The sequence below is a fragment of the Pseudorca crassidens genome, chromosome 15 (genome assembly GCF_039906515.1).
Source record: "Pseudorca crassidens isolate mPseCra1 chromosome 15, mPseCra1.hap1, whole genome shotgun sequence".
Taxonomy (NCBI): Eukaryota; Metazoa; Chordata; class Mammalia; order Artiodactyla; family Delphinidae; genus Pseudorca; species Pseudorca crassidens.
Genome location: NC_090310.1, coordinates 65,864,544 through 65,880,166, shown reverse-complemented (window position 1 = coordinate 65,880,166; position 15,623 = coordinate 65,864,544). Strand labels below are relative to the sequence as shown.

The 15,623-nt window shown below is 50.6% G+C and overlaps 1 protein-coding gene across 1 annotated transcript in view; it reads left to right on the top strand.

Moving 5' to 3' along the window:
- Positions 1 to 2,610: 2,610 nt before the first annotated feature.
- LOC137208058 (fer-1-like protein 4) overlaps positions 2,611 to 15,623 on the top strand; it is a 48,726-nt gene continuing 35,713 nt past the window's right edge. Inside the window, 17 exon segments of the mRNA XM_067708507.1 lie at positions 2,611 to 2,726; positions 2,824 to 2,923; positions 4,300 to 4,391; positions 4,561 to 4,602; positions 4,879 to 4,929; positions 4,931 to 5,032; positions 5,568 to 5,628; positions 5,746 to 5,877; positions 6,165 to 6,297; positions 6,300 to 6,412; positions 6,643 to 6,803; positions 6,920 to 7,103; positions 7,190 to 7,483; positions 7,638 to 7,738; positions 8,118 to 8,152; positions 13,714 to 13,862; positions 13,937 to 14,113. Coding sequence (XP_067564608.1) covers positions 2,611 to 2,726; positions 2,824 to 2,923; positions 4,300 to 4,391; positions 4,561 to 4,602; positions 4,879 to 4,929; positions 4,931 to 5,032; positions 5,568 to 5,628; positions 5,746 to 5,877; positions 6,165 to 6,297; positions 6,300 to 6,412; positions 6,643 to 6,803; positions 6,920 to 7,103; positions 7,190 to 7,483; positions 7,638 to 7,738; positions 8,118 to 8,152; positions 13,714 to 13,862; positions 13,937 to 14,113 — 2,043 coding nt within the window.

Here is a 15,623-nt window from a genome sequence, read left to right as displayed (position 1 = left end):
TCTGTGAATGAATAAATGTTAAGGAGCAAGGGATCACCCACAGCACTTCTCAATAAAGTCTTTTTAGTTTCTTAGTCTCTTTTGCTCTACAACCCTTCAGGCCCCTCCTCTCATCCTAGTCATTAGGCCAGAGAACTCTGACCTCAGGGATCTGTGGGTTCCTCTCCCAGACCCATATTCACCAGGGGTCTGTGGGGTGAGAATTCAGTACCCACCAATCTCCATACCCACACTCAGATCATCTGAGTCACCTAGAAGGGAATGAGGAATCACACATGATCACAGCCAAGCGACCAGATGTTCCCAAACTCCTGCTGTGTAACAGGATAGTACCAGTGCAGCTTATAGAAATTCAGGTTCCCAGGCACACCTTGAGATATTACTTTAGCATTTCTAGAGTGGGCGCAGGAATTTTCATGTATATTTTTTTAAAGATTTATTTATTATTTATATATTTTATTTATTTTTGGATGTGTCAGGTCTCAGTTGTGGCATACAGGCTCTTCCTTGCGGTGCGCGGGCTCCCCTCTAGTTGTGGTACGAGGGTTTTCTCTTCTCTAGTTGAGGCTCGCGAGCTCAGTAGCTGTGGCATGTGGGCTTAATTGCCCGGAGGCATGTGGGATCTTAGTTCCCCGACCAGGCATCGAACCCACGTCCCCTGCATTGTAAGGTGGATTCTTTACCACTGGACCACCAGGGAAGTCCCAGAATGTGCATTTTTAAAAAAATTAATTATTTATTTTTGGCTGCGTTGGGTCTTTGTTGCTGCACGCGGGCTTTCTTTTTTCTAGTTGCAGCGAGCGGGGGCTACTCTTCATTGCGGTGCGCAGGCCTCTCATTGCGGTGGCTTCTCTCGTTGCGGAGCACGAGCTCTAGGCGCGCGGGCTTCATTAGTTGTGGCACGTGGGCTCAGTAGTTGTGGCTCACGGGCTCTAGAGCACAGGTTCAGTAGTTGTGGCGCACGGGCTTAGTTGCTCTGCGGCATGTGGGATCTTCCCAGACCAGGGCTCGAACCCACGTCCCCTGCATTGGCAGGCGGATTCTTAACCATTGTGCCACCAGGGAAGCCCAAAATGTGCATTTTTAACAACCACATGTGTGATCCTGATTAGGGACCATACTTTGAAAAGCAGTGCAGTTCATCCTGTGCATATTACACAGCTAGGCAAATAGGTCCAGAGAGCGGAAAGGATTTTCCTGAGACCAAAGATTAGAATTCCAAAATCCTGCCCTGGAGTTCAGTACTCACCAGTAAACCACCAGTAAACCCCAAGTGAAGGACCTCTAGCTTTTGGTTAAGAAGTGTTTTGAACACCTGCTATGTACAAGCTAGGGACACACATTCAGTCACTCATTAATTCAATAAATGTGTTGAGTGCCTCCATGCTAATGCTGGGAGCTAGGGGATTCATTTATTAATACATCCATTCGGGCCGTGTTTTGAGGGTTTGCAATGTGCCAGACCCTGAGCTGGGCATTGAGGACAGTGAAGTGAACAAGGAACAACATGAGGTCCCATGTCCTTGAGTCCTCACAGGCTAGCAGAGACCAGCCTGGGGTCTGGCCCTCTCCCCTTGCCTCCATCCCCACCCTGTCGCAGCTCCCACCCTACAAGGAGGCAGGAAGGAGGCTGAAGCTGGTGCAGGCAGGGAGGACTGAACTGACCACAGGGACCTTACCCCTATCTCTCTGTCTTCCCACTTCCTCCCTACCCGTGACCCCCAGGCCTGCTGATTTTGTGTTTGACTAAAGGGCAGGGATTGCTGAACCTGCTGGGTGAGTCCAGTGAGTCAGAGGCGATTCAGGTGGGTGGGCAGGTGGGCAGGAGGGCAAGCAGGCAGAGGCAGAGCCATTGGCCCTGGGACAACGGCTCTGACCGTGTGTGTGCGGTGATTGACAGGGCTGCCGGGCACCCATGACCTACGGGTGAGGCTCAGCTTTCGAGGTGAGGTTTGCAGGGGTGCTCTGAGAATTTTTGGAACTGGAGAGCTCCAGTTCCTCCATTCTCCAGGCCCCCCACCCCATCCCTAGGCATCTCTACAGCCTGTCCCCTTTCTCCCCAAGTCCAATGTCTCCAACTCTCTGCTTCCCTCCCTCCCTATCTTCTATGTCTCTTTAAGGGTGAGTCCAGGGGGATTAGACCCTGGGCCAAGAGTGAATGGAGGGATGATTTTTTTGTGTGCGTGGGGAGGAGCTGATAAATGACTAGATTCAATTCTGAGCAGGTTTTATCCAGAAAACAAGGAGAATTCACTGTGGTCAAGAAGCAGATATCGGTGAGGTCAGTGGGGTTGGATTCTGGATGGGGAGAAGCTGATCTGTGCCCCATATGAGTCCATCCTTGGTTTGGGAGGTTTATTCCTGGCTTTGGGAGGTATAGTCTCAGGAGGTGGGGTTGATTTCCGGCTAAAGAGGTTAGACTCAGTTTGGGCAAGTCAGAATCAAGACTGGGGGGGATTAGTTCTTGATTGGTAGTTAGCCCCAGATCAGCCCTAGTTTGGGAGGGTTGGTTCCAGGTTTAGGAGATCAGTCATAGATTTAGCTCTCAGTTTTTAGGGTTGGCTGCTATTTCAGACTCTGGATTAGGGGTCAGTGTCAGCCCAGCATTGGATGTCACAAGGTTCCTCCAATTCCCAGCTGTTCCGTCGGCCACACTATGAGGCTCCACTGGCTGGGGAGTGACTGTCTGTACAGGTGGTCAACTGCAGCCATGTGTTCAGCCCCAGGTGAGCAGGCCTGGGGAGCCAAGGATGCAAGTAGGGGTAGAGGGTGGCTTGCGACCATCCTCCTGGGTCATTCTTCTGCTTCATGCCACACCCCCAGGTCTCTGGGGATGCTGGTGATATCCCTGCAGCAGCTACAGACTGCAGGGCATTTGGTGCTGCAGGAGGCCCTAGTGGATGAGAATCTGCGCGTGTCCCCAGTGAGTTCCGTCAGCCCCCAGCCTGCCACCCCCAAGCCTGAGAGTCCCTCTAGATAGAGGGTTCCGTTTCTCCGGGGGGAAAACCCAGACCCAGACAGGAGTGGTAACAAGGCCCCTGAGCCAGGGCGCCTTTCATTACAGCCCCCAGGCCAAGATTCGGGTTCAGCTCTGAGGGCCAGAGTTGTGTGGCAAGGGAAGATAAGGAGCTCCGTGCTGCTCCCTGACCCCGTACCAGGCGCAGCTCCTGTAGGGGACGAAGATGAACCTGGCTGGATTTTCCTGGTGTTTCATGGAGGGGCAGTACAGCCTGGTAGAAATGAACCTGGGTTCAAATCTCAAGTCCACCACTTCCCAGCTGAGAACTTGGACAAGTTATTCAGCTTCTCTAGGTTGTTTCCTCACTTACCTTATGTGGAGTTGTACAAAATGTCCAGCTTTTCATTCAGTCTGTTGTCATTCGCTGAGCTCTGTGTATAAGCCAAGTGCAGTGCTGAGCAATGACGATTGAGTGGTGAACAAAACCAGATAAGGACTTGCCCTCTTAGAGCTCCGTATCTGAAGAGAGAGGCAAACATTAAACAAATATTCACACAAATAAATGTAAAATTGACACCGATTGGTGTTACAAAAGAGCTGGTAGGGGGCTGGGAGAATGTATAACAGAGGGATGTGACCTATTTGGGGTTCAGAAAAGGTTCCCTGAGGAAGTAATCTTTGAGCTTGGAATTGAAGGATACGATAGGTGATAAATAAGTGGGAGGAGAGAATGTTGCAGGCGGAAGAACCAGCATATGCAAAAGCCCAGCGCCCTGAGAGAGCATAACCAGGGTGCAGGGCAGGAGCAGACCCCATAAGGGATGGGACTGGAAATGTTGGCAGGGGCCAGATCACGCAGAGCTGTGAAGCCCACACTAATGGATTTCCAAGAGCGATGAGAGAATTTTGGAATTGTGTTGGCCCCCTTAAAGAGGTTACTTGCATCAGGTAAGCTCTTGATAGCTTATGTTTTTTGTTTTTTTGTGTGTGTGGTACGTGGGCCTCTCCCGTTGCGGAGCACAGGCTCCAGACGCGCAGGCTCAGCGGCCATGGCTCACGGGCCCAGCTGCTTCGCGGCACGTGGGATCTTCCCGGACCGGGGCACGAACCCGTGTCCCCTGCATCGGCAGGCAAAGTCTCAACCACTGCGCCACCAGGGAAACCCTTGATAGCTTATGAGTACTCACTATTATTAATGATCATAGAGGAACCCCAAGTCATCAGAGATGCAGGCCAGGAGGGTCTCTGTTTATAGGTGGAATAAAAGGCATTGTCTTTGGGCTTTTCTTAGCATCAGGGTAGTTTGAGGGGCCCAAGGCCTACTGTGTATCTGGTTTTAGGTCCAGGTGGAACTTGACCTGAAGTACCAGCCCCCAGAGGGTGAAACTGGAGCCTGGGCAGAAGAGGACTTTGGAGCACCCATTTGGGACAGGTAACCCTCCCACCCACCTAACCAAGGCCCAGGCAGGCCTTGGTAAGAGAGAAGTGGTACCCAATTCCACTGTGGATCTGCTGGATATGGTGACCCTTGGACCCGTGCTGCCCAGGTTGTAGCTCTGTAGTCAGGCATGGCCCTCTCCTGTCATTTCTCCTTCTCCCAGCTCAGAGCTGATCATTCCCAATGTGGGCTTCCAGGAGCTGGAGTGAGTATGTGGGGATGACCTGGGATTACAGGGTCAGTCTTGGGATTGGGAGCCAGTGATGTGGGGTCAGTCCCTGGGTCTGGGATCAGTACTGGACCAATTCCAGGGTGAGAACTCAGTCCTAGAATCAGGGGTCAATTCTGGAACTAGAGGTTTCCCAGGTTAGGGGTCAGACCAAGGGGCAGGGGTGGGTCCTAGAGTCAGGGAAGTCAGAGATGGGTGCCCAGAGATGGGTGGTAAGTCCAAGACATGTTCCTTGACGGCCTTTCCTGTGAGGCCTGGGGAGGCCCGGCTGGAGCAGTGGGCAGTGGCATTGGGCCGCAGGCTATGGCATTGGGCCGCAGGGCAATGAGGACAACAAGCTGGAGCTGGAGCTGGAGGACAAGCCTGATGTGGAGCTTTCTGGCGTCCCGTTCAGCCCCCTCAAGAGGTAACTTGTACCCACTGAGGACCTGCTCCCATAACCTAGCAGTGTGTCAACCTCACTCACTCATACATGCAGGCCTGTGCCTGTCCACCCTCACAAACACATGGTCTCAGGGTATGGGTGGGGGAGTGGATATCCTGGGGTCAAGGGTCATTCATTCCTAGGCATAGACACTGCTACATTCACACACAGTTACACTGGCTCACACATGGCCTCTGGAACCCATGAAAGTGATGAAATCCTGTTGAGGGCAAGGAATGTTGCCTCCTTTGTTCACTGCAGTGTTCCAGTGCCTAGAACAGTGTTGGTACATAGAAGGTGCTCATTCAATCTTTGTTGAATGAATGCATGGTTTTAGGGCTCCAGGAATGAGTCAAATTCTGAGTGTAGGACTGAGATGGAGGCAAGATAAGGCTAGAAGGACTCAGAATCTTCAGAGGGAGAGATCTTATCGCCAGCGCCAAGCAAGGGTGTGTGTGTGGACGGCAGGGTGGAGGGGAGGAAGTGAAGTGAGAGCTGACTGTAAGCCTCTCCGCAGCCGAGCTCGGGGCCTGGCCCGCGGGGATCCCTTCCAGGTATCCAGGGCCCAGGACTTCCAGGTACCGCTCCCCCTCCAGGCCTGAACCCTTGGGGAATACCACCCGCCCTCCACACCCGTTCTTCCCTCGTACCGAGGCAGACTTAGCTTCCTTTTCTCCTCCTTCCCCATCCTTTAGGTGGGGGTCACGGTACTCGAGGCCCGGAAGCTGGAGGGAGTCAACATTAATCCCTACGTGGCCGTGCGCGTTGGGGAGCAACGCCGAGTGACCGCCACGCAGCGCGGGACAAATTGCCCCTTCTTCAACGAAGTGGGTGCAACCAAGGAAGGGGGAGCCTGAGGGAATGGGCGGGACCCAGGATAAGAACTGTGTGGAGGGGGCGTAGCCTAGGTGGAAGCGAGCCTATTGGCGGGCCTGAAGCTAAGGGCTCTTTGCGGGAAAGGGTGCAAAGAGGTGTGGTCTCCGAGTTGCGGGCGGTGGTGGTGAGGAAGGGTGGGGAAGGAGAGCGTTCTCTTTGCCAGAGGCAGGGACCACCTGGCGTGAACCCTTCACGTATAACCTTCTGTCACTTCTCTCGCTTCCCCACTTCAACCTAGTACTTCTTGTTTGAATTTCATGAGACCCGGCTTCACCTCCAGGACTTGCTGCTGGAGATCACGGTGAGGCGGGTAGGGGTGAGAGGTTTCCGTCAGAGAAGGGGAGATGCCGAAGCTCCAGGACTAACGCCATCTTTCCCCAGGCTTTCCATTCGTAGACCCTCCCTTTTATGGCCACCCGGATAGGCACCTTCAGAATGGACCTGGGCATTATCTTCGACCAGCCAGGTACTGAACCCTCCCCTCACTGAGACTCCTCTGCACGGCCAAGGGAAGCTGAACCTCTGGGCCCTGAGCCCAGTGTACTAACTTGTGAGACAGCAATCTCTTCCGACGTCTGACCTCCACGCACTGCCGCTCCTCCTTCCTGAGCTGGACTTGAACCCCGGCCGTTGTCCAGCACTCGGATCGCAGCCCCACGACCACCCTGCGCATCCCACCGGTCTCCCCTGACCCCTGGTCTGCTCCTCCGTCCCCATATGGCCACTTCTATCAGAAATGGGCTTCTCTGCACGACTCCCGGGATACACGCGCCGGGACCAAAGGTTTCGTCAAGGTCACTTTGTCCGTGAGGGCGCGCGGGGCCTTGGCCCCTCCGCTGCCATCCCCGGGCCCTGGCCACAGTTCGGACATCGAGAAGTGAGCTGGGGTGAGATGGGGAGGGGAGACTAGGACGGGGCGTGGCCTCTGGGATGCGGAGACGGGGAGGGGCCGAGCCTCGGGCTTCTGGGACCCTCAGCGCCCGACTCCCTTAGGAACCTGCTGCTGCCGCGTCGGGTGGCAGCGGAGAGGCCGTGGGCGCGGCTGCGAGTGCGTGTGTACCGCGCCGAGGGGCTTCCGGCGCTGCGCCCCGGCCTGCTGGGCAGCCTGGCCCGCGCCCTGCACGACCAGCGCGTCCTCATGGACCCCTATGTGCGGGTGTCTTTCCTGGGGCAGCAGGTAAGTCCCTCCCGTCCTCACTCGGCGGAGGCCTAGGCCCTGATCGGCGCTGACCCCTCTCCGCCTGTCTTCGCCGCCGCGCTCAGGGCGAGACGTCGTTGCGCGGCGAGGCGACGGCGCCCGAGTGGAACGAGCAGCTGAGCTTCGTGGAGCTCTTGCAGCCGCTGATGCGCCGCCTTCGTCTGCAGCTACGGGACGACGCGCCCCTGGTCGATGTGGCCCTCGCCACGCACTTGCTGGACCTGAGGCAGATCTCGCATCCGGGCGGGGCGGGTGAGCGCATCTGGCCGACGCGTGCAGCCTCTGCCTGGGCCCTCTCTGCCCTGGGTCCCGCCCCCGACTGCAAACCCCATCCTCGCGACCTAGCTCCGCTTAGAAAGGTGCGGAGCCAGCAGAGGGCTTGAAAAACTGAACAGAGAACAAGTTGGAGTCAAAGGGTGGGGCCAAGAGGTGCAGTTGTGAGTGGGCGGGGCCTCGGGATGAGGGTGTGGTGTAAAAGAGGTCGGAGTCTGACCTTCTCACCTGGTGCCGCAGGACCGGGGGCTGCAGGAGGTTGAGAGTCTGCAGCGCAGCCCCAGTTCCGGGACCTGCACACGGCTGAAGCAGGCACTGGAAGAGCTGGTGGCTGGGAGCGGGTGAGCTGAGAGCCTCCCGCTCCTTGCTGCCAACTCCAGGGTGAGGGAAACTCATGATGGCTGTCTGGACCCAAGGGCTCTGGAAACTGCGTTTGCTCAGCACTGTACAGAAGAATGAGGAGGTGATTGTTGAGGGAACTTGATAGAAATTATTGGGGGTTAGCCCACTCCCCTCCAATAAACTCCCTTTGCCGAGCTCCTATAGGCTTATGCATTTCCCCCTCTCCTCAGATTCCCCTGCTCTGTTCCTCCACACTCCTTCCAGCTAATGGCTTCCTTTCCTACTTCATAGAGAAAATAGAAGCCTCACCTCCCTCCATCCAGTCTACTGCCTTGCCAGCTTCTGCAACCATCTGCTCTCCTTCTTTTCCTGCTACAGCAGAGGAGGTGACCTCCTCCCAAAGCCACAGCTGTGATCCTGATTTCATCTCCTCTCACCTACTGGAAGAATTAGCTCTGCAATTGTCCACTTTCTCTCCTGCAGCATCAACTGGTCCCTAGTTACCAGGTCATTACTGTAACCACATATATTTGTTCTAGTCACTTCCATCTTTGACCTTCACTGCCCTGGATTCCATAACCTGCTCCAGGTACTTCAGTGTTTTTCTGATCCTCTTCTCAAAAGGGTTGTTTATCCATTTACTCACTAATATTTATAAGACTGACTATGCCAGACAGTGTTTTAGGTAGGCACAAGAATAACAGTGAATAAGCATTCTTGTCCACAAAGATTTCTGGAACTTACATTCTTGTGGGGGTGGAGGCTGAATGGAGACACAGATAATAAACATGTAAACAACAAGGCAGAAATATAAGAAGTATGATAAGGATAGTGTTAGGGAGAAAATAAAGCAAGGAAGTATTTCAGAGAGACATTGCAATTTTAGAAAAGGTGGCAAGGGGAGGCCATGGTGATGTTGACATTAAGAAGATGAAGGAGCAAGCCATGTCTGTAAGGGTGTTCCAGGCAGCAAGGACAGCATGTGCAAAGGCCCTGAGGTGAAGCATGCCTGGTGTGTTTGAGGAAGAGCAAGGGACCAGTGTGAGTGCAGCAGAGTGAACAGAGTAGCTGAGGCTGGAGGGTGTGGGGTGAAAGGAGGATGATAGTGGGGAGAGGCATGTGGGAGTCACATAGGCCATTGTAGCGGCCTTGGCTGCTTCTTTGAGTGAAATGAGGAGCCACTGAAGGTTTTGAAAAGAGAAGGGATATGCTCTAATTTATCCTTAAAAAGGATCAGTGTGGGAGGGATGATATGAGAGGAAGCAGAGAGAGTACTATAGAGGGCATTGTAATAATTCGGGTGACCAATAATGATGAAATGAATCTAGGGTGGTTGCAGTGGATACAGGGTGACGGGAATGAATTCAAGAGCAGTAGAGACTTTGGAAGTGACACCTCAGGACTGGCTAATGAATAGGCTTAGGGGAGGAGGAAAATGTGCAGAGGAGAGTCATGAATGACTCCCAAGATTTTGACTTGCACAGCTATGTAGATGGTGTTATTTACTGAGCTATGGAAAACAAGAGAAGGAGAAGTTCTGATGGGAGTGGAGGGGATATCAGAAGCCCCTTTTTGGACATGTTAACTTTTTTTTTTTTTAATTTATTTTTATTTTTGGCTGCCTTGGGTCTTTGTTGCTGCGCGCGGGCTTTTCTCTAGTCGCAGCAAGCGGAGGCTACTCTTTATTGTGGTTCCTGGGCTTCTCATTGGGTGGCTTCTCTTGCTGCAGAGCACGGGGTCTAGGCACGCGGGCTTCAGTAGTTGTGGCACTCAGGCTCAGTAGTTGTGGCTCACGGACTCTAGAGCACAGGCTCCGTAGTCGTGGTGCATGGGCTTAGTTCTTCTGCGGCATGTGGGATCTGCCCGGACCAGGGCTCGAACCCATGTCCCCTGCACTGACAGGCGGATTCTTAACCACTGAGCCACCAGGGAAGTCCCTGGACATGTTAACTTTGAGATATATGCCTGTTAGACTTCTAAATGGATATGTCTGCCAGGCTGTTAGCTATAGGAGTTGAGCTCTGGGGAGAGTTCAGGGCTAGAAATGTAAAATTGCGGGGTGTTAATATGTAGATGGGATTGGATAGGATCACCTAGGGAACCAAAAAAAAAAAAAAAAAGGAAAAATCTGGACTTCCTTCCTTGGTGGTCCAGTGGTTAAGATTCTGCACTTCCAAGGCAGGGGGCCTGGATTCGATCCCTGGTCCACATGCTGCTCGGCGAGGCCAAAAAAACCCCAAACAAGCAAACAAATCTAAGGACCTGGCAAGCTCCAGCATTTAGAGGAAGGGTCAAGGAGGAGGACTCAGCCAAGGACTTGGTTGTTGGTCACTTTTCTGTCCTCATCTTACTCAACCTTTCAGTATCAGTGGACACAGTTGACCCCACCCTCCTTCTTGAAAGACTCTGGTGTTGATTTCCATACCCTTGGTTTTTCTTCAGCTTCCCTGGCCATTCCTTCTCATCTCTTTTGCTCGCTCTCTATCTTCTTTACCTCTGAATGTTCCAAATGTTCATATGGGTATGTCTTAGGGCTTCATTGTAAGCCTCTCTTCTCTGTCTACATTCTCTATGTCTCCAAAAGAGCAACAAACTTTAATCCAATTTAATTCCTTGCTTGATTGTCTATAAGGTGCAATTAAACTCTTTCCATTTTCACTTTACTGAAATTATTTTATTACTAAAATTATTCTTTGTCAGGGAACTTTCAACGAAAGATCTGTTCAAATGATATTTCATCTTTTTTAAAAGACAGCATTATTATTTATTAAAAATTTTTTTTTCTCTTTTGGCTGCATGGCTTGTGGGATCTTAGTTCCCCAACCAGGGATTGAACCCGTGCCCCCTGCAGTGGAAGCACAGAGTCTTAACCACTGGAAGTCCCTGTATTTCACTTCTTATAGCTTTATCCAGTGTGATCTGTGTGTGTGTGGGTGTGTGGGGGTGCTATTATTTCTACTGGATCTAATTTCCCTGAATCCAATTTTGTGGATCTAAATCTTGTCAAGAAGATTTTTTTTCTTCTGTCAATTTTTTTTTTTTTTTTTTTGCAGTACGCGGGCCTCTCACTGTTGCAGCCTCTCCCATTGCGGAGCACAGGCCCCGGACGCGCAGGCTCAGGGGCCATGGCTCACGGGCCCAGCCGCTCCGCGGCATGTGGGATCTTCCCGGACCCGGGCACGAACCCATGTCCCCTGCATCGGCAGGCGGACTCTCAACCACTGCGCCACCAGGAAAGCCCCTCTTCTGTCAATTTTTAATCAATAGCAAATGTTAATAAGTGCAGTTTTTATTTATTATTTATTTATTTATATATCTGGCTGAGGTGGGTCTTAGTTGTGGCATGCAGGATATTTGTTGCCGCGTGTGAGATCTTCGTTGTGGCATGCAGGATTTTTTTTTTTTTTTTTTTTTTTTTTAGTTGTGGCATGTGGGATCTTTAGTTGCGGCATGAGGGATCTAGTTCCCTGACCAGGGATCAAACCCGGGCCCTCTGTATTGGGAGCACAGAGTCTTAACCACTGGACTACCAGGGAAGTCCCAATAAGTGCAGGTTTTTTTTTAATTGAGGTATAATTGACATTTAAATAGGTGCAGTTTTGACTCTTGTCAGTTTTATTTTGTGTTATTTTATGTCAGATTATTTCTGCCAATAGAAGTCTTGGAGCAAAGAGCATTAGTAAGTTAAAAAGATAAGCTCTGGGAGCAGTATTAGGTGAAAAATCCTTGGAGTCACTTATTTTATATATTTTTGAAAATTTCCATAATAAAAAGTTAAGATATCATTAGGGGTCAAAAAGGGACCAAAATACCATGTTTCAAAAATCATTTTACTTTACCTGACAAATATTTTTTGAGCATCTATTAGGTGCCAGGCCCTGAGGTTACAGTGGTAATCAAAATGAAGTCCCCACCATGCCTTACTTTCTTTTTTTTAATGTATTTTTTAAAATAAATTTATTTATTTTTATTTTTGGCTGCATTGGGTCTTCGTTACTGTGCGCAGGCTTTCTCTAGTTGCGGTGAGTGGGGGCTACTCTTTGTTGCGGTGTGCGGGCTTATTGTGGAGCATGGTCTCTAGGCTCATGGGCTCAGTGGTTGTGGCTCATGGGCTCTAGAGTGCATGCTCAGTAGTTGTAGCACATGGACTTAGTTGCTCTGCGGCATGTGGGATCTTCCCAGACTGGGACTCGAACCCGTGTCCCCTGCATTGGCAGGCAGATTCTTAACCACTGTGTCACCAGGGAAGCCCCATGCCTTACATTCTATTTGGAGAGATGGATAAAGCAGAGTATGAGGGTGGAGAAAGTAGCAGGGACTGTTTAGAGGGGATGACCTGGGAAGGTCTGTGAAGAGATAACATTTGAGCAAAGACCTGAATGAAGAAGGGGAGAGTGAGCCATGGAAAGATCTAGGGGCCTGACATTCCAGCAGAGGGAGCAGCTAATACAAAGGTGCTGAGGTAGTAACGGGCTTGGCGTATTCAGGGAGCAGCAAAAAGGCCAGTGTGACTGTAGGGCTGTGTGTGAGGGGAGAGTAATATTTGGTGAAGACAGGGAGATAAAGAGAAACAGAGCATGTAGGGCCTTCTAGGTCATTTAAAGAATTTTATTTGGGGGGTTCCCTGGGGTTCCTTGGTGGCACAGTGGTTAAGAATCCGCTTGCCAATGCAGGGGACACGTGTTCAAGCCCTAGTCTGGGAAGATCCCACATGCCACGGGGCAACTAAGCCCATGCACCACAACTACTGAGCCTGCGCTCTAGAGCCCCCGAGCCACAACTACTGAGCCCATGTGCCGCTGCTACTGAAACCTGTGCGCCTAGAGCCCATACTCCGCAACAAGAGAAGCCACCGCAATGAGAAGCCCGCGCACCGCAATGAAGAGTATCCCCTCTCCCCGCAACTAAAGAAAGCCCGCGTGCAGCAATGAAGACCCAACGCAGCCAAAAATAAAATAAATAAATTTTTTAAAAAAAGGAATTTTATTTTATTTTTTGCGGTACACGGGCCTCTCACTGTTGTGGCCTCTCCCGTTGCGGAGCACAGGCTCCGGACGCGCAGGCTCAGCGGCCATGGCTCACGGGCCCAGCCGCTCCGTGGCATGTGGGATCTTCCCAGACCAGGGCACGAACCCGTGTCCCCTGCATCGGCAGGCGGACTCTCAACCACTGCGCCACCAGGGAAGCCCGGAATTTTATTTTTAACTCTGAGATGAGAAACTTCTGGAGAGGAGTGAAATGGTCTGGAAAGCATTGAAAAGCTCATTCTGGATGCTATATTGAGAATATTCCATAGGAGAGAGGGTAAGAGTGGACGTGGTAAGAACAGCTAGGAGGGTGTTGCAATAATCCTGTTGAGAAGTGATGGTGGCTTGGACTAGGGTGGTCCTGGAAAAGGGGGAAAGTGGTCAGATTTTGAATATATTTTGAAAGTAGAGCCTAAATGATATGCTGATGGGATCGATGTGGAATGTGAGTGAAAGAAAGAGCAGTGAAGGATGACTTGGAAGTTTTGAAGTGAAGCAGGGTTCGCTTTCAAGGTGGGGGCCTGGGGCAGTCATTGGAACTCATGCACTTGGTTTGAGCATGTAATGTTTGAACTATCTTTGGTCAGTGTTGGAACTGTCAAGTACAGCCCATGTGAGCCTTTAACATGCATTTGAATCCTCCAGGTATAAAAATGCAGATTTCTGACGCTGCAGGTCTGGGGTGGGGCTGAGATTCTACGTTTCTAAGTAGGTAATACCAATGCTGTTGGGCCTGGGCCACACTTTGAGTAGCCAGGGCAGTAAATAGTTAAATGCTAGTACATTCTGGGTCTCCACAGTGAGGCTGGCCTTGATAAGTTGGGGAGTGGTTCAAATAAAGAATCCATCCTTGGCTGAGGAAGGATGCCTCCTTGAGAACAAGACTGAGAGGAGCCGTGACGGAGGCTGGGCATGGGAGGCCTGCTCTGAGGGAGGTGGCCCCTAAGGGTCAGTGTTCTCTCCTTTGATTCCCACCTGCCACACCCGCTACTGCTCTTGCAGACAGTTTTGCCACGGTGCTGAGCACAGGACAATGACTCGGCCCAACGCACTGGATCTATGCAGATGCCAAGGGAAACAGCTGGCGTTTAGCCTGGTACAGTCTGGGGAAGGGGGATCAGGAGCACCCAGCAGGGACCCTCCACTCATGTTCTCTTCCTGCCCTTTCAGAACCTGTTGGCAAAGCAAGGACTGTGGCTCCTTCGGGGCCTGAGACAGGGCAACGTGCAAGAGAAGGTGGCACTGGCCAAGAAGCTCCTGGTGAAACTGTGCTTCCTGGCCCAGGAGGTAATGCCTCACCCACCCATTTCCCCACCCTGAATACCCTTTCTTCTAAGCCTACCGGAGGTCTTTGGGCAGGGGTGACCTGACATTTGTCCTGTGGATGGATACCAGGCCATGGGACCTGTTGCTCTGAGCATAGGACTAAGCTCCATTTGGAGTAGCTAAGGGTGATGATGTACATTGTAGGGCCCAGCAGGGATACAGGGAACATGCAAGATCTCTTTGGAAGAAGGTCTGAGAGTACATTTCCTTGGCATGACTTTCCTGGTTTGAAGCTCTGAACACAACACACGGGAAGGGTAAAGGAAGTTCACATTTATAGAAAGCTTCCTTGGCTAAGCATCTGCATGTATTACCTAGTGTGACTCAACAGCCTTGGGAAGATGTTACCCCATTTGACAGGTGCAGAAACTGAGGCTTAGAGAGGGAAAGTGACTGATCCACGATGTCATAGCCGGTTAAGTGTCAGAGCTAGAATTCAAAGCCAGTTCTGCCCCACTCTGAAGCTCAGTCATTCCCAAAGGCACAGAAAGTTTGGATCGCTGGGGCCAGTATGTCCTCAGGGTCAAACAGTGAGGAGTTTGGATATTGGTCTCAGATCTCGAAGGGCACGTTGGAGTTTGGCAAATATGAAAGAATGGACAGCATGTGCAAAGGCGCAGCTGGAAGGCAGAGTAGTGGAAGGAGATACAGAATAGAGACCTTATTAAAGTGAATTTTAGTGCAAAATTATTATTTTTTTAATTTTTAGAAAAATTAATTAATTAATTAATTTTTGGCTGCATTGGGTCTTCGTTGCGGTGTGTGGGCTTCTTACTGTGGTGGCTTCTCTTGTTGCGGAGCATGGGCTCTAGGCGCGCGGGCTCAGTAGCTGTGGCTCATGGGTCCAGAGGGCAGGCTCAGTAGTTGTGGCACATGGGTTTAGTTGCTCCACAGCATGTGGAATCTTCCCAGACCAAGGCTCAAACCCGTGTCCCCTGCATTGGCAGGTGGATTCTTAACCACTTCTCCACCAGGGAGGTCCCAAAATTACTTTATTTATTTGGAATGAAAACCTGTTGTCAGCTGACATTTAAAAACATTTTCTGATTTAAATATGCCTCCTGAAATAATATAGGTTAGTTTCACTATTTTTCAAACTTTGTATAATACTGTTTATATTATTTTGCTTTCTTTAAAACTTAATATTATGTTTATTGTATGTAGCTGTAATTTGCCCATTTTCATTGCTGTATAATATCCCACTGTATGACTATACTATAATTCACTTATCCATCCCACTACTGATGGATATGTGTGTTGATTCCAAGGCATGGTGATTAGAAACAATGTTTCCAAGACTATTTTTATACATGTCCTGGATGTAAGTGGAAGAGTCTCTAGGGCAGTGATTCTCAAACTTTTTTGGTCTCAGGACTCCTTTACAGCCTTAGAGTAATCACTGGGGACCCAAATGAGCTTTTGTTTATATAGATGTATCTACTGATATTCCCTATTATATAAACTAAAACTGAAAAAATTTAAAACCATAGAAATAAAAAATTATTTATTAATTCATTTAAAATAACAATAG